Source organism: Monodelphis domestica, chromosome 7, assembly GCF_027887165.1.
Source record: "Monodelphis domestica isolate mMonDom1 chromosome 7, mMonDom1.pri, whole genome shotgun sequence".
Classification (NCBI taxonomy): domain Eukaryota; kingdom Metazoa; phylum Chordata; class Mammalia; order Didelphimorphia; family Didelphidae; genus Monodelphis; species Monodelphis domestica.
The window spans coordinates 188,504,708-188,524,057 of NC_077233.1; the positions used below are offsets into that span (position 1 = coordinate 188,504,708).

At 35.3% G+C, this 19,350-nt stretch overlaps 1 protein-coding gene across 4 annotated transcripts in view; it reads right to left on the reverse strand.

Annotated features, from left to right (window-relative positions):
• Nucleotides 1-19,350, reverse strand: part of SNX29 (sorting nexin 29) — an 825,026-nt gene that overhangs the window by 752,113 nt on the left and 53,563 nt on the right. For all 4 annotated transcript variants that reach the window (XM_056806180.1, XM_056806179.1, XM_056806182.1 and 1 more), the window contains one exon: nt 9,641-9,765. In XM_056806180.1, the coding sequence (XP_056662158.1) occupies nt 9,641-9,765 (125 nt within the window). Of the gene's footprint in view, nt 1-9,640; nt 9,766-19,350 lie in introns of those variants that run through there.

Below are 19,350 nucleotides of genomic sequence, written 5' to 3' on the forward strand. Positions count from 1 at the left end.
GTTAGAGCAAAATAAGTGACTTAGGAAGACCAAAGTGGAAAAGTGTATTAGTAGTTGGGACAGTGAGTTGAGGCAACAAAGCATTTAAAAAATAATTTGCAAATGGTAGGCAGTATAACCAGGACTAGAACCAAAGCCCCTGCCTTCAAAGCACAGGTTCTTTCCACTACACCATTCTGTTTTTCATTAAATACTGGTTAAACAAATGAATCCACAATAATTTGAAATGCTGATAAGTCTATATAAAGAATTCTAAAATACTGAAGGTAGGGGTCCTGGTAGCATGCATAATTGAAATCTATACTTTTATTAAATATATTAGAATCCACCATCATATAGGGCCTTTATTATATGTAATAGATATAGGCTCCTTCACTGAATTTTAAAAATGGGGGCAATCAATGAAATTATATAGTCTAAACTCCTTATTTTACAGGTCAAGAATCTGAAACCTAAAATAGGCATCAGCTTGTCTAGCTGTAGGAGCAGACCCTGGATTAGAACCTGCTCTCTTGCATCATATATGCAATTAAACACAATTATTTGAACTAATAATCTCCATTGTTCTCTCTATTACACTATATAACCACACTATACTTCCTATAACTACATTAGTAATAGTATAACAAAACATGGTTCAATCTTCCTTTAGCAACCTTATAAATGTCTCCCACTGTGCCTCATTTTAGCAAAAAGTTGAAATCTCCCCTACCATGAACTCTTTTTAGAGTTGCTAAGAACTAGTAAAAATTGCCTTGCTTGAGTTTCATTTCCCTTTATTGCCCCCAATTCACCATCTGCTAACAATGACAACAACTCTAAAATGTCCAAAACTCTTACAGTAAAGTAAATGGCCTAGAGTTCCCAGATGAATTATCAATCCCTAAGCAATCATACACTTGTGTTGGAATCGGTATCTACATTCATTTGTTACACATTTAAACTTTTTCTTTACAGCCCCAACAGCCATCCTTTCAGGATTATTCCCCAAGAAGGATTTTTTGCATTTTCTTAAGTATAAAAGAAATTTTAAAAGAGAACTGAAATTGTTAAGGGAACAGGAAATAAAAAAGAGACTTCCTCTTTTGATCAAAAAAGATCAGCAGAATATTCTCCCAATGTAAATAGACTGTCCAGAAATTAACATTTTTCTTTTTCACAAAATCATTTTCCCCTGAAAAGCAAACAACAAATATTTTGACATTTTTTCTGCTACTCTTTTGCTAAAATAAGTCAATGTTTCTATCTATTCCTATGTTTAACAACCCCATCATAAGAAGCATGCTATGTAAACAACATCTGACATCTTTTTAACATAAGACCTGAGGGGGGAGGGAGGGGTGCAGCTGGGTAGCTCAGTGCATTGCCAGTGCCAAGAGATGGGAGGTACTAGGTTCAAATCTGGCCTCAGTCACTGGACAAATCACTTAACCTCCATTGCCTAGTCCTTGTCACTCTTCTGCCTTAGAACCAGTATTGCTTCTAAGATGAAAGGTAGGGGTTTAAAAAAATTTCATTACAATGTAAATGTAAACAATTTACAAAAGTTTACCTTCAATAACATAGTTCCAAATTATCTATCTTTCAAGACTTAGTGCATATTACTTCTCTTCATGATCTCTACATTCCAATCAAACTGGCCTATTAGCTGTGCCCTAAAGTCAGCATTCTGCCTTTGCCAACACTATCTTCTATGCCAGAAACCCATTCCTTTTTCATTTTCAGCTTTTAAAATTCTTGGTTTCCTTCGAAACTCAACTCAGGGGCCACTTTTTACAAAACCTTCCATGCATCTTCCTCTTCCCCAGCTCTGCCAAATTATTAGTAATCTCTCTCTCCTTCAATTATCTTATATACATATATATAATGTATATATACATATGTATGTTTTAACTCCATAGTATAATCTATGCCCCCTTGAGAGCAGACTGTTGTGTCTTTTTCTTCATATCCCCCATTACTTAGCATAGCAGCTTGCATATAGTACAAGATTAATAAATGTGTTGAATTGCATTAATGGAATAAGTCGGTCAGTTTCTGTAATTTTACCATTTGATAAAATATTGCTAACATGTATTTGGACTATGGAGTTCTATAGAGAATAAAAATCATAGATACTTTAGAAAGAAGTTTTAAAGTGCTTTCATGTTCATTATTTTATCTAATCCTCACAAGATATAGATCATCACCAATTAACAAATGTTAAAACTGGAGGCTCAGAAAAGATAACTAATTTGCCCAAGAACATACAGCCAAGAGAAAGAACTAAGACTAGAAGCTGTCTCTTGATTCCTGTCCTATAGTTTTCCATGTGGCCACAATCACTTTCAGAACAGAGGATTTAAGGCACATGTTCTTCTCCTAATACTCTTATCCTCAATCAAGAGCCACTTTGATTAGTCTGGAATTCATAGTTCCTTAAAAACCTACACCTAGGGGGCAGCTGGGTAGCTCAGTTAATGAAAAGCCAGGCCTAGAGATGGGAGGGCCTGGTTCAAATCTGGCCTCAAACACTTCCTAGCTAGCTGTGTGACCCTGTGCAAGTCATTTAGCCCCCACTGCCTACCCCTTACCACTCTTCTGCCTTAGAATCAAGCCTGGGTTGGTTCCAGTCAATACACAGTATTAGTAAGACAAAAGGTAAGAGTTATTTGATTTTTTTTTAAAAACCTACTCCTAAACTATGGTAACTTGTAACAAATTTCAGCATGATTAGAAAGAATTTCTTCAATATGTTCTTAACATAGTAAATGATTAATGTTAATTAACCTTTGAAAATGATGTTAATGTTTTAATTTGTTGCTAATAATGGATAAGCATACACAATATGAAATTTTAAAAAACACCATCCCAGGACATTGCTCCATTATACTCCACTCTGGAATTGTTTTCATTTTCTCAGGTCATCTATTGTTCTCCTTCTAGCAGAAATGAAAAGGCTTTGTTTTTCCAACCCAGGCTTTACTGAGTATTTGGGCATCCAAAGGCATAGTAGCCAATAATTCTAACCCACTGAAACATTCTGGATCTACCATGAGGTATTGATTCTTGACGAAATATCTTGTATAAAGAATCACTATGTTCCAACGTCTGCCATCCTCATAATGGCTATGGAGTATTCTCTACTCGTCTTATATATATATGGTCTTCCAGTACTTTCCTTAATAATCAGTACAAGTTCAGGGCCCACCCTATTTCAGCAACTGTACCCGCTTTCCTGGTGAAAAAAAAACAACAGAAAGTATGCTTTATTAATGAAAATTTACCAGGATAAGCCCATCTTTAATAATGGAAAACTACTAATTATTTCATCTCCTTGGTTGAATCAAATCATCTGTGGCTATCATTTCAAAGACATGCCTTTAAAAAATACTTTTTCTTTGAGTGAACTGCAACTCTACTCTCTCAGAGACATAAGAACTCCATGCCTTGAAATTGTACATCAACAGGAGAAAACTGATATTTTTTAAAAAGATGGTCCTTTGGCCTTTGGTTCAGGAAGAAGTGTGGGGGTCATTAACAGAACAACAGTTTGTCAAAGACGATCTAGTGTGATCTCTTCTGGATCAATTCTGGGCTTAGTTCATGGTCTCATTATCTCAGAAATGCATACTGACAGGTACAAAGTCTCAAACATAGTAACCAAAAAAAGTAATTTGAAAAAATATAAGATAGGAAGGCAAGATAAGAAACTAAAATATATGATCAATGTAATGAGGTGGCTAATTTTGAAAATGAAAGAAAAAAGAACTGTGGGTGATTCTAAAAAAAATGTTATGGGTGGCTGTTTTAGTTTTCTTTGTTTTAAGGACAAACTTGTTTTCTGAGTTGGTGAAAAACAAGCACATTCCCTTGTAAAGGAAACGAAGTTAGCAAATAAAGTTGGATTACTCATTTAACAAAGCACCCAGGCAGAAAATGAAGAAGCCAAAATTTGAATTCAATTGTTCTAAGTACTTGAATTTATAAAAGAAAATGTCCTTTCTGTGCCTTTATTCCAACCCCACAAGAGCTAGTTAGTGACATGGAATCTGTAGATTCTCAAGAGCAATCTAGTCAATGTAACATTAAATTAATCTATAAAACAAAGGGTTTAGACTAGATGGATTACTCAAGTATCTTTCAGGATTACTACTAAGGTTTTCTAATCTTCCAGCCTTACTATTATGAATAACAAAAATAAGAAATCCTCCTTTTAAAAGTAAAATATTCATTCACTGATATCACTTCCAATCTAGCAAATTCAGTTAGAACTCTCTTGAGAGGACTAATCAGTAACATCTTTTATGTTATGCTACTTCATTATTGCATCTTATTTGATTCATGTGTGTCAGTCTCGCCTTCCTATCTAATTTTTACATTCATTGACTGTAAGAAAGGACCATTATTTCTACTTCTATCTCCATAGTGCCTACCTAAAACAGGGTTAGGCATTAGACAAAACAGACCCTCAATAAGTATTAGTCAATTAATTAAGGAGTAATTTTAGATTACAAGTACCTTCAGAAGAAGGGCTATTTTTCCCTCTCTATATCATCAGTCCATTTCCCAATACTCTGCACATCCATAGATGCTTAATATTCACTGTTTACTACACAGGATCCTAAATCCATTTGTGATTATTTAGATATCTCCATAACTACATTTTTGTCTACTTTCCCCCTCTATATGTTTATAATATACAGTATGTTCTCTATATAGTCCCTATTCAAAAGAAACCTTACTGCAAAAAATCAAAGTAGGTCTATGGGATGGGGTGAATGAAAAGACTAGATAGAGTCCCATAAATTCACACATTTTAGATAAGCTTGAGTCCCAGATTTAACAATCAGTGCTTTCTACTGAGGAACTTTTTTGACTGCTGACTTCATGACCACCACAAATGAATGTACTTGTTCTCCATGGAAAAATGCCTATGCAGCAAAGTCTCATTAATTCAAATGTTACTGCTTGGAATTTGTGATCCTTTGGACAGAGATTAGATTTTGGTTTGCCTTGGTTTATGTTATTCCTTTCTTCAAAGATAATAGAAACCTATGGGGCAGCTGGGTTGCTCAGTGGATTGAGAGCCAGGTTGGGGGCCAGGGTTTGGTGGGGGGGGAATAGGGTCTATAACAATTGTATTCAAATCTTGTGTTTGAGGGTAATAAATTTCTTTTAAATATTCTAAAATTAAAACTTTTCACTAATTCAAACTGTTCTTAGTCATAAGAAAGGCTGAATTATGTTCAGGAGAAGCATTAAATTGATACTTATTTACCTCTCTGTACCTCTCTGAGTTTGGCCTCAAAAAACCAAATCCAAAGCCTAAAGATTGCCTTGGTAGGTAGGTACAGGTATCCTTCTGGTGAGAGCTAAAATCATCTTCCTTCTTTCCAATCTTCCCATTATTTAGTATGGTTAAGTTTCCCTTCAAAATCTCTTTCAATAACCCAAGCTATCCATACAGGGTTTTTTTTTTTTTAATGTCAAAAAACACTTCAAAAGACCATCCCTTAATTGCTTCTATGATGGTCCCTGTTATCTCTTGACACTAAGGCTTCAGGCTCTTTTTAATCACAGGTGTGCCTCTACCTACTTCAACAGCTCCATAAGTATAAATTAGTGAGGTTTTACTGAATGAACAAGAGAAGGAATAAGGTTTTATGCCCTGTTCAGATGAATACCATTTAGCATACTCTGAATGTTTAATATCAATTGATGGCAAGAATTTTAAAAAGCATGTTGGCAAAGTATCAAAAAATGTTTTCTCCTTGTTTCTAATTTGCTACAAAGCTACATGTTCATCTGAATAAAACAGTTTTATAATAACTTTGATAATTAAGATAATTAAGATAATAACTTTGATAATTAATTAATCTATTTTTAATTCATGCATACAATCCAGCTAGACTTTAATGGGGAAATAGGATCTTTCCTATAAAGGAAAGGCCAAAGAAAGCTTTCAGAAACTGTATTCAGACTTCCTCTGATATAAGTAGGTAACTTTCCACAGGCTTGTACAAAAATAAATGATTGCATATGAATGGAATTGAAGAATTTTCCAAGCTCAAGCTGTGATCAGATTCTTGTCCTGCCCTACATAAACCCCTTGCATTAATATTTGCTTTACCAAAAACTTTGCCTCAGAAATTCTGGTACAAATTATTTTCAAGTTTCTTCTTCCACCCTCGAGAATAAAAGAGTTGGAGGGATAGGGGAGTTGAGGTATTAGTCTATTCTTCCAAAACAAAATAAAAACTTAAATTAGATGCTCTGGTGTGGGCAGTAGTTATTCTCTATGGTAAAAAGGGTCAACATTTAATGGTAGATAAGATGAAAGGAAAGAGGAAATATAAGTTCAATCAATAAGAATTTAAGTATTTACTATGTGTTATACACTGGGATACAAAGACAAAAATATTCTCAGTTAATGAGTTCCATCTTCCCACATTCAACCACAACACCATAAGTATACTTCATATTAGGGTGATATACAAGAACATAAAATGCTCAAGACTCTCTTGTAAAAACTAGGTCCTAGAAAAACAATACTAATCCCAAAAATCAACTAGTACCTATATCACCACCACCTATTTACAGTGGAAACACCTATTCACAACTTCATGATAATATCACAAAAATAGAGGGAAGAAACACATATATAATATATGCTGTTATCTAAGGAAAGAATTTCTTTTGCTAGGGAAAAAGGTCACCTTTGGGCTTATACCTAAGAACTCTTCCTAGGAAGGAAAAATAAAGGGAAAAACGGGAAACCGGAAAATGGAAATCTCTCTAAACTTTCATTCAATTCAAAGTAAAATATTATTGTTCAGTTGTTTTTCAGTAATGTCCAACTCTTCATGACTCCATAGCTTGCCATTTCCTTCTCCAGCTCATTTAACAGATAAGGAACTAAAGCAAACAGGGTTAAGTGACTGGCCCAAGTTCACATAGCTAATAAATTTCTGAGGCCAGATTCAAACTCAGGAAGATGAGGCTTCCTGACTCCAGACCTAGTACCCTATCCATTGTGCCAACTACAATGTGGAAACCACTATGGTAGGCCTTCGGTGGCCAAAAGAATAAGACATCATTCTTATTCTCAAGAAAATGGCACTGATACAAATAACAGTGTGTGTGTGTGTGTGTGTGTGTGTGTGTGAGAGAGAGAGAGAGAGAGAGAGAGAGAGAGAGAGAGAGAGAGAGAGAGAGAGAGAGAGAGAGAGAAAGCACAAAGTGCTATGTCAGTTATAAGGGGGGAAGATCATCTCTAACCAAGGTAAGAGAATAACCAGTACTTCATGGAGAAATTGGCAATTGTGCTTGGACTTGAAGGGTAAATAGGATTTTAAACTACAGGGAGGAAAAAAGCCAGGGAGGACATAAGGATAGAGAATTGCATGAGTTAAGCCCAGGAGATATAAGAGGAGGTATAAGTAGTCCACTTTGGCTACAATATAAAGTGTGAAAAGTTAATATTAATTTGTACCCCTTTTAGGTACCCCTTTTAACTCTAAAGCTCAAAAAGTTTGATTTTAGAGCTAAAGCTCAAACTGCCTCCCCCTGAGGCTAGGTTGAGTCCTTCCTTCTTTCATCTAGATGTAAAAAAAAAAAAACTGGAGGTTGAGGAGCTGCTCTTTATTTACCTGTAAACAAGGATTTTCTGGGTTGGTAAAGTAATTAAATTAGCTAGACAGACCCATTTGGGGAAGAGTGCAAGTGTACCATGTAGTCATTCTGGATTACTAAGAGATAACCTCTTGTCCCGATTGAGGTCTGAGCCTCCAAAAAGCCAGGCCCTAGAAAGGGCTATAATGCATAAATTGACAAAGGGGACAGAATGTAGGGGCTTTTTTCCAAGAACCAAGGCCCACCAAGGGAGCAGGCAGATGGATAATCTGGCTAGCCAGGATGCCCCAGGCACTCTCCCAAGTAGCCAACCAAACAGGTCTCTCACTCACTTTTTACTGTTTTACTAAATAATAATTATAAAATTAAGACATGGTTTCCTTACAAAGAAAGTGATTAAAAAAAAAGATAGCATGAGAGAAGTTTGCTAAGATGAAGAGGTACAAGATTGTAGATGACCTTGAATATGACTAAAAAGTTTGGACTTTATCAAATTCAATTCAATTCAACAAACTTCAAAAAAATTGACTGTGTGCAAGTTGCACAAATCAAAACAAAACAAAAAGCTCCTGCCTTCAAGGAACTTACATCCTACTGACATCTCAGATATGCTCTAAAGAGACACTGAAGCAAACACTGATTTCTAAAATTGAGAAACCATTAAAATGAATGAGTCATCAAGCATTTGTTAAGGCCTTACTATATGTGAGGTTCTATGAAAGATAGGCAATAGTGACAGAAAGACAAAACACTATAATTTCTACCTCAAGAAGTCTGAATTGTATCAAAATGGAAAGGCAACCTTTACATTTGGTTGAAGACTAGCTGAGGTAAGGAAAGAAAAATAAAACTTCATTGAGAAAGGGCAAAATCGAAAAGAATCAAAATATGTAATAGAAAGAACTAGCCCTGGGAGTCAGGAGTCCTGGGCACTAATTTAAGTTCTGCCATTAACTAGTTTTTTGACCTTGTGCTAGACATTCCCATTCTCTGGGTCTTGACAACCTAATCTGTAAACGGAGGGTGTTGGACTGGAAAAACTCCTAGGTCCCTTCCAGCTCTGGCATATTCCATGCTATTTAACAGTTTGGGTATGTACTCTCAAAAGAAATTGGGCACCATGAGCTCTCATTTTCCCCTGAAAATGATGGCAATCATAAGACAGCACATTTTAATTAGCTGCAACACAGACATTACCATGATGCTTAGAAAGAATCCAAAATTTTGAACTATATTGGGCAGCACAAACATGGCCTGAAATACAACCACCAATCAACTTTTTCCCTAGAATCGATGTAATTGTAAATGACAGCGTCAATGTGAATAACAGTAAAAATAAGTTACAGAAACTAGGCTATGGATGGCCTTCTTTTGCAACACAAACTTAAAATATATCACATAAAAACTACTGCAAACCAAGACCTTAGTTTTAAGGAAAGAATTATGAAATGTCATGATCTTCACATGCACAATATTAAGCAAAGTATTAATTTCCTGCCAACTGCCATGCCACTTTTGTAAAATTTTACAGCAAAATATCCTGCTACAGGATCCTGGATTGTATTCAAAACTAAATGTGGCTTTGAAAATTCTGCATCAAGAATAAAGGTAAGGAACAGCCAGGCAAGCTTCAGTGTCTCGAGAGGCAGGCCTGAAGTCGGGAGGGTTCAAATGTGGCCTTAGACACTTCTTAGCTGTGTAACCCTGGGCAACTCACTTAACTCCAGTGCCTAGGCCTTACCACTCTTTTGCCTTAGAATCAATATGTAGTAAACTGGAAGGCAAGGAGGAAGTGGGAGGAGAGGGAGGAGGAGAAAGAGAAGAAAGAGGATGATAAGAAAGGTAAATGAAAAAAGTCCATCCAGCCCTGAACTGTTTACCAAATTTAAAAACCAAAACACAGTTTTACAATTCAAGTTATTCTCCTACCTCTTCCATGTACCAAATACCTAGACAAGTATAATAATAATAAATTATAATACACAATTATAAATGTCAAACCCCTGCTCCACAGTGCAGTCAGTACCTGTCTCTGTCTTGCTAGAGAATCCTGCTGCCTGTTTGATTGCTGCCGCCGTTAATGCTAATCCACGACTCCTCTTCAAGCCATGCTGTAACACAGATTCAAACTGGGCACACAGACAAGTAACTCTGCAACAGAATAAATGATTAATCAAACCATCATGTGAAGAGAATAATAAACACACTGGAAACAATGTCTAGATGCAACTGATTCAGATGTGGGGCAGGAATGCATGACATCTAGATAGCTATGGGGCACCAGTATGTTAAAGGAAAACACTTGGCAATTTACTTCTCTGGGGCACATATCAGAAATTACTTTTGATTTATGCTAATTTTACTTAATATATGGAAGCGCCATGTAGTCTAGTCATATTCATCATGTTCATTAAAACACAGTAACAACAATCTATAAGACATGGGAAATGAAATTTGTGCAAGCAGCTGGAAAAGAAAAAGTCAATTTAGAAACAAATCGATGCATGTGAGAGTGTTAATCATATCCAATTCACAAGTCACAAATTCCAGGTCTAATTCACGTCACACATTTGCAATAATGAGATTATATTTTCATGGTTTGAATTTACAATGTACCAAGTTAAAGACTTGCATGTAACTTCATACTGTGATACCACTGACAACAGAACTTCCAAATTCTTATTTCTTGTTTTAAGGTATCTAATGTTTTGCCAGAAATTCTGTTTTGTAATTCAATGTCAGAGTTGGCTAAATCCTCAACTAAAAAAGTCACAAGCAAGGTATAATATTATCCACAATAATGGTAATTTTTTTTTTTGCATAGTAGATAGGACCCTGGACTTGGAGACTAGAAAACCTGAATTCAAATCTGTTTCACAAAGTATGTTGGCTTTGGCAAATCACTTAAACTTTCTGGGTCTCATTTTCTTTATCTTTAAAATGAGAGGGTTGGACTATATTGCCTACACAAGCTCTCCTCTGGTTCTAAATTTATAATCTTGTGATCCTATTAACAAAGTGAACTGGCCCTAATTATTATGGTCACCAACACAGAAAAACACAAAAATCATTCTCTTCCACAAATGCCTCCAATTTTTCTTTGTTGTTCATCAATTCAGAGTATCATAGATTGACACTACCACATGGCACAATCTAACAGAATTACTCTCATTTCCTGTTCCACCTCCATCTACACTCTTGGCTCTAGTCATGGAAAATTAACCTACTTAGTTCTGATGGAGAAGAGTTCTCCCACTCTCCTACATACAATCAACCCAACAACCCTACTCCAAAGAGAATAATAACATTTCATTTTCCCCTCTATCAGTATAAAGGGAAAAAGAGATACAGTGAATTAAGCTTTGGATCTGGAGTCAAGAAGACTGAGATTCAAATCAGGCCTCAAAAACTTACTAGCTATGTGACTCTAGACAATTGATTCTGTTGGCCTCAGTTGCCTCATCTTCTTAGATAGGGATAATAAGAGCATTTACTTCCCAGGCTTGTTATAATGATAAAATGAGATCATATTTGTATGTTACTTATAAAGTGTTATGCAAATGCTAGTTCGACTATTATAATTATAATTACTGTATCCTTGAACCACCTATAATCCCAGAACCACACCCTATCTAACCTCTTTTCTATATTCAGATAATTAGAGACTATGAGATACTTGGCTGTAGAGATGTCTACCAAAACTATCTCAAAATCACTATGCATAAATATTCTGATGTCCCTAAAAGGAACTCAAATTTTTTTTGACAATTTCAGGTGAGTTTATTGAAATGAAAATTTGCCAGGTTTGTGTCCCAGGAAACCAGAAAATACACTAGGGAAAAAGTACTGTTTCAGAAATAAAAAGGAATTGGTTCAGTTCCCACTGCTGCTGTCTTCTATCTGTGTGACCTTGGAGAAGTCATTTAACCTCTTTGTACCTTACTTCCTTCATATGTAAAAAGAGGCAGTTGAAATAGATGACCTCTTAGATCCCTTTCAACCCTAGGCTTAGAATCCTTAATTCTGAAAACATAACTAACCATCTGATATTTAAAATATTAAGTGCTTCCACAATCAAGTATTTCATTTTTGTTCCTTTAAAGGCAAAGAGGAAGGTAATGAGAGGAGACAAGATCCTTATGACAACCAGAATGATCTTTTAAATTTTTTTCTATTTAACAACTTGTTTGATACATACTATATATACTTCAAGGGTGGTACAAAAAGTAAATTGATGCAGTTTCCACCATCAAGGAATTCATAAACTAGTAGAAGAAATAAGAAATAACTATAGAACAGGGCAAAACATAATAGAGAAGTACAAATTGCTATGTGCTCTGGAGAACCTATCCAACTAGGGGGATAAGGGAAGGCTTAATAGAGGAAGTGATATGATGAAGAATGATGATTTGGACATGTAAAGAAGGGTAGAAGGCTGGTACAGTGGACAAGAAAGGTCTTTCAAACAGATGAATGGCATAGGCCAAGATGCAAAGGCAGAGAAGTGAGGCAGCTATGTTCAGAGGTTGAAGTCATCCAGTTTAGCTAAAGCAGATTATATGACAGCAAACAAGATGAAACAAGATTAAAAAAAAAAAGGGTTTGGGGTCAAAGCTGAGAGTGCATTGAACACCAGGCAAAGGAATTTGGTCTTTATTTAGCAGGTCACCGAAGTTTCTAAGTAAGCAAATGTTAAGATCATTTTGCAAAAAAAGATTAAAAAAAGATTAAACTAATAGCAAAAGGATTAATCTAAAAAAGATTAATCTAATATTTAATCTAATAGAATAATCTAATAAAGGACAGATCCAAGGGATAAAACCCTGAAGGAAAGAGATCAGAAAAAATACCAGTTCAAAAGCCCAGGCAAAAGGTAGTGAGGGCCTAAACTGACATGGTGAGAGTAGGAATGAAAGATGAAAGCAAGAGTCTGGGGTTTGCTGTTGTCTTGAGTCCAAACAATTCCCACATTTAGATATGGTTACAGGTGCTAACAACTATAATTGCATACAGAAGTTAGCCAGATCAGATCATATATCTTGGCAAACTCCTCTTGCAAGTCAAACAAACCGTGAAAAGAGAAGCTCCCAAGCCTCATTTCTCCAAAAGTCCCTTCTTGATCTTCTAGGATAACCTATTCACCTTATACACTGAACCCAACTAGAAAGGGCCAAAAGCACTCAAAAAAAATTATGTCTTCACCCAAGCCTCAAATGACCAAGGACTTAAGCAATGATTTCTCAAATCATATAAAATATTTATTGGGCAACTACCACATACAAGACAAGGCAAGGCAGTAGGTCCTAGTTAAGATACAAAAAGTATAAGATGAGGTACCTGTCCACAAGAAGCTTATAATCTACTTGAATTGCAGATATGCCAGCAAAGTACACATAACACTATGCGGACCAAAACTGTTTCAAAATAATTTGTTACAGCAAAAAATTTGTTACAGTAATCAAACCATACTGCAGATAGCATCAATGGAGTATCCAATCATATGGCTGCCAATGACTATAGCCTATAATAAAATAAACATTATTCAAAGCAACCAGCTACTCCTTATAATCCTGTTTTCTTTTTGTGAGATCATTAAGTTGGGTCTGCCTACATAAAAGAAAGAACAAGGGTAGGGGATGGACCTGTGATTCCATTGGTAAAGGGAAATCCCAAAAGACAATACTTCCTCTATTGGTGCAAGTAAGCACATTTTTGGCAACTTTTAACCTTAGAAAGTTGTCCAGCCTAGGACATAGAAAGGTTAAGTCACTTTCCCAGGGTCATACAGCTGATATATCAGAGGTGATAACTTAAACCAGGCCTTCTTAGCTTCAATAACTGGCCCTCTGTTCACTATGCCAAAATGTCTCTCAAGAAAGAATCACAGTATCAATAATTATTTGCTGTGATCAATGAACAGAACAGATAATATATTCAGTAAGATGATAAGTTAAAGTAGAAGACTTCATAGAATTTTAGTTTTAGCTGGGCTTCAAATGACGATTAAAATGTAAACAGCGAGAAGAAATAGACACAAACAAAAACTTGGTGGCAGGAAGTTAGATGGTGTAATCAAGATAACAGCAGACCAAGAAGAAAATAAGTGGAAGAGTGAGTTTGAAAAGTAAATTGGTAGTAGACAAATTGATGACCTTGAACATCAGGTTAAGGAGATTGAGTTTTATTCTATAGACAACTGGGAGCCACTGAAAGTTAAAATTCCCTGTAGTTATTGTCTTTATTTGGAGAGACTGAGCATAGAAGCAGAGGCAACCTTAATCTTAAAATACAAGTCAATGAGCAGCAGGGATAAAACTGGCTAAATAGTAGAAAAAAATACAAGGTATTTCCCCTTCCTCTACCTCCTTCTAACAAATCTAGAAATGCAACAGAATAAATTCTGATTGGGAAATTTTTTTAAGTCACAGGGAGTCATTTTTCCAAGCCAGGTCAGCATATGAAGCCAGACAAAGGATTATGTGGGCACAGAGGATGGCATCTAGCAAAGAGAGTGAGACACTGGGCATTCTAGTGTAGAGAGAAGCTCTACCCCAAGGCAAGAAAAGGTGCCAGATCCAGCATATTGTGGCCTAAGCCTGTGTAGGCTGGAAAAACATACCAGCCTGCAGCTCTATCATTTATTTCCTAGTTCTGAGTTAGAGATATAGATTAAAGGAACAAGGTTAGGCTGTGTGCTGAGCAGGGAGCAAGTTCAGAAATAAGCAGCAGTTGTAGGGCTCAGCCCTGTAGAAGCACAGCAAGAGTCTCAATTCCAACTTCTAGCCCTCTCTGAATAGCCCTGCAAAAGAATAACCAGGCCAGGAATCCCAAAGGGAAGTCTGGAGAGCTTTCCAGCTGGCTCACTATGGCTGAATCTAACAGCAATCTACTTATACTCCAAGCACACAGTCCTCTTGCACAGATCTAAATCCAGGTAAGAAACTTGCAGAGCTCAGACCAGGCAAGGCAGAAAACAGACTCTGCCCTACATCAGATCACTTTGGGAGCAAAGCTTACAGGTCTCCAGGTGAACTATCCCTGAGATCCTGGAATAACCCAACACTCCATAACTCAAGAAAGCAAGAGCAAAGCAAGTCCAGTTTTTCCCTACAGAAGTGTACTAAAGCCAAGTCCATATATAATGTCTGAAGTCAGGAAGAATGGGGGGGCGGAGGGGGAAAGAATCATACCTTTTATTAACTATTTTGACAACTGGAAGATGAGAGGGAAAATAAGAATCATACCTTCTATGAAAAGCTATTTTGGTAACAGGGATACTCAAGATGTAAATTCATAAGAAGAGAATGACTCCAAACATCTGTAAACAAAGTCTCTAAGAAAAAAACTCAACTTGGGCACAAATTCAACTTTAATTCCTGAGATAGAGAGAGAGACAGAGAGGCAGAGAAAGAGAGACAGAGAGATGAATATTTTTATAAACTAATATAAAAAGTTGTGGAGGAAAAAAATGGACAAGAATTGAGAAACGTGGAAAAAATAATTAGAAATGGAATTAACATCTTTGCACAAAAGGTACAGAATCTCATCTAGCTTGAAAATTAGAATGTACCAAATAAAAGGTAATGACTCCCTAAGAGAATAGGAAATATGAAAACAAAGTTCAAAGACTAAAAAATAAGAAGAAAGCGTTCATTAATCTCATAGAAAAAAGAAATGACCAGGAAAATATATCTAGGAGAGACAAACATTGGGCTAAGGGGGGAAATGGGGGAATCATTGTACTACCTGAAAACCATGAACAAAAAAGAAAGATCCAGGTATCATATTTTAGGAAATCTTGAAACTGTCAAGATCTTCTAGAACCAGACTGCAAAGTAAAAAATAGAAATTCCCCCCACCAATTCCCAGGAACATTATAGTCAAAATCCAGAACTCTCAGGTCAAAGAAAAAATATTACAAATATTTGGATCTTTAAGAACTTCAAATATTTCTGATGAAAAGACCAGAGATTCATAGGAACTTTGAAGTTCCAACATAGTAGTGAAAAGAAACATAAAAAGGTCAACCCATAAACAATCATAATGGACTAAATAGTAATAATAATAAACATTTTTATATTGCTTACTATGAGGCAGGCACTGTGCTAAACACTCACAATTAATATTTCATTTTACCCTCACAACAACCCTGGAAGGTATGTGCTATTAATATCACCATTTTGCAGATGAGAAAACTTGGATAAAAGTTAAATGACTTGCACAGGGTCACCATACTAGTGTCTGAGTCCAGATTTGAACTCAGATTTTCTTTATACTCAATCCAATGCACCACCTAGTTTCCCCTAAACAAGGATAAACTTCTTATCTTCTAATATAAGGAGATTATGTATGTGTGTCATGTCAGAACCCTATCATCAACAGGAATCATAGAGGGAATTTAAGTAGAAAGAAGGCCCAGAAGCAGTTCTGTTATATTTTAATGATCTTAAAAGAATGGAAAGAGAGGGAAAGAGGAATATATGGGGGTAGAGGAAAGGAGGAAAGAAAATAGAAGTATATACAAACAAGGAAGAAGAGGAGTAATGGCTAATACTTGAACTTCACTCTCATCTGAGCTAGTCAAAGAAGGAAAGAATATGCACACACATTGCTGAGCACAGAAAAATATCTTGGGGAAACTAGGAAACAGAGGGTAAAGGGGGAAGAAAGAGAGGAGAATTAGAGGGAGGGGAGATTAAAGAAGGGATTAGTCCTAAAATAAACAAATTCTAAATCTGGATGTACAAAAATATTTATAACTATTTTTTCAGTAGGAAAGATTGGAAACTAAGGAGATATTTATCATCTCAGAAAGACTGAAGGAGTTATGATGTATAAATGGAATGGAATACTCTTTCACTGAAAGAAATGATGAAGACGTATGTGTTCTTTCCTCTCAGGAGACTGTAAGCTCATTGAAGGCAGGTACCATTTTATTTTTGTCTTTGAATCTCTGGTGCCTGGCACCTAAAAGTTATTTAATAAATGTTGTGGAAAAAGAAAAAAAATATGAGAAAATAGCTTAAAAGAAACCTGGGAAGATTTGTACAAACTGAAACAGAGCAAAGTGAAAAGAACTAGGAAAAAAATTTATACAATGATAACAATATTATAAAGATAAACAACTCTGAAAGACTTAGGAACTCTAATCAGCATAATGACCAACTATTATTCCAAAGAACTCATGTTGAAACATGATACCCACTTCTTTATGGAGACATGAAGGACTCAGTACAGAATGAAACATCTTTTTTGTACATAGATAATGCAGAAACTTATTTTGCTTAACTAAACATGTTTATAAGAGGGGTTCTGTTTTTCTTTCTTATCTGAAAGTAGGTGTAAGAGAGAAAAAACAGTAGATTATTGCTATTTTAAAATTTTTTTAGTTTAAATGTTTTAAGATAAAAGTAGACAAAAATAAAATGTATTTAAAAATTTGTTGCATCCCTTGAGATAAAGACATGCTATGTAAATTAAAATAGTAAAATTGACAATTGCTGTCCTAGAAGGTGAAAAATAGCCTTAAAAAGTAACAAAGGGTCAAAAACTCCAATCCCAATGACATGATCATCATCTATACAAATATTCTGTTTTCTAGTTTCTTATATAAACTGATCCTTAGCCAATCTGCTCTCATTTTAAGAGTCTGTGTAGTCATTATGGAAGGCCAAAAAATAGTGTAGAAATTACTGAGAAGTCCTTATTTCATCATCCCACAAAGAAAGACTTTCACATTCCAAAAAGAAACCAAGCACACCTGTTAGCTGATACCAACCATAAGAAGACAAAGTTTAAAAATTCATCTGGTAAGACATAATGTTCTCCTAAATTCCAAGATCTCAGATGAATAATCAAGTTACTTAGATCAAAAGGGGAATTTGCTTATTATCTCTTACCTGAAGAACTTCTGCTGTCTAGCTGTATATACAAAACTGAAAACTAGAGGGGAAAATTTATAAGAATCAATCATTCCCCATCTCATAAATGGTCAAAGGATATAAATGGGCAGTTTTCAAAAGAAGAAATCAAAGCTATCTATAATCATATAAAAAATGTCCTAAATCACTACTGATTAGAGAAATGCAAATTAAAACAACTCTGAGGTACTACCTCACTCCTATCAGATTGACTAATATATAGCAGAAAAAGAAAATGACAAATGTTGGAAGGGATATAGGAAATGATACCAAAGCACTGCTGGTATAGTTGAAAACTGATCCAATCATTCTGGAGAGCAATTTGGAACTATATCTAAAGTGTTATAAAACTGTATATATCCTTGGATCCAGAAATATCCTATTAAGTCTGTATCCCAAAGAAATCAAAGAAACAGGAAAAGAATCTATATGTGCAAAAATATTTATAGCCATTCCCTTTGTGGTGACAACGAATTAGAAATTGGAGGAATGCTCATCAATCAGGAAACAGCAGAACACGTTTGGGTTTATGACTGTAATGGAATATTTTTGTGCTCTAAAAAATGCCAAGGAAGATGGTTTCATAAGAACCTGGAAAGACTTATATGAACCAATTCAATGTGAAATGAACATGGTACTAACAGCAATATTGTACAATGGTCAACTGTGAATGACTTGGCTATTCTCAGCAATACAATGGTCCAAAACAATTATAAAGAACTTATGATGAAAAGTGCTATCCACCTCCAGAGAAAGAAGTGATGGAATCTGAATGCAGATCAAAGCACACTTTTTAAACATTTTTTGTTGTTGTTGGGTTTTCTTTTTTTTGTCTGTATTTTCTTTTGCAACATGGCTAATATGGAAATATGTTTGTATGACTATGCATGTATGATCTATACCAAATTGCTTGCCTATTCAAGGGGGAAAGGGGACAAAGAGAATTTGGAACTCAAATTATTTAAAAATCAATGCAAAAAAATTTTTCGTGTAACTGAAAAAAATATATAAGAAAGGAAAAAAATTAGTGGAGAAACTCATATCAATTTTCAAAACTAGAACTAATCATTAGAGGCTGCTGATCCCAGATAATACCAATATTAAATCAAACAAAGATTCAACAACTTTCATTGGAATCCAAAGGAATTAATTTGTTATCTATATGCTACCAATAATCTTACAGTAGTTATTTCAGTACCCAGTGGTCACAAAAGGAAGAAATGTCAGTAAAGATACATCCTCACTACTAGAAGAACAATTCAAATAAAATTTCTGTTAAAGAAAACATTTTTGGTTTCTATTTTGAGGTATCCAAACAATCAGTGCTAAGAGAGTAAAACAGAAAGGTTTGGTGAATATTTTATTCAGAAAGTTTTTCACTACTATCCTCATAAGAAGTCGTCAGTTCATGAGCCTGACATTTGTTTCCAAATTTTTAATAATTGTTCCTCTCTAAGTTGGGCTTAAAATTGTCCACAAACTTAAACATCTCTGGATACAGCATGATAACCAGCTTATTATAAGGATTCAGCAAATATCTGTTTTAATGTGCCTTGTCCTAGATTGCCAAGTCTACTTAGCCTACTGTTAATCTATAATAAGATTGCAAGGAATCTCATACTTTCTAGAACAGCAGTTAAAAAGCAAACATTGTTTTAGCAGAAAGCTAACAGAAATCCCATTTTCTCAGGTTGCAAACAGACAACCCAAATTAACCTGTCTGGGGTCACAATGGGGCATACATCAAAAGTATGATTTAATATAGCAGGGCTTTCAGCAGGCCTATTAAAGAAAAGCAAAAGCATGAGTTAAAATA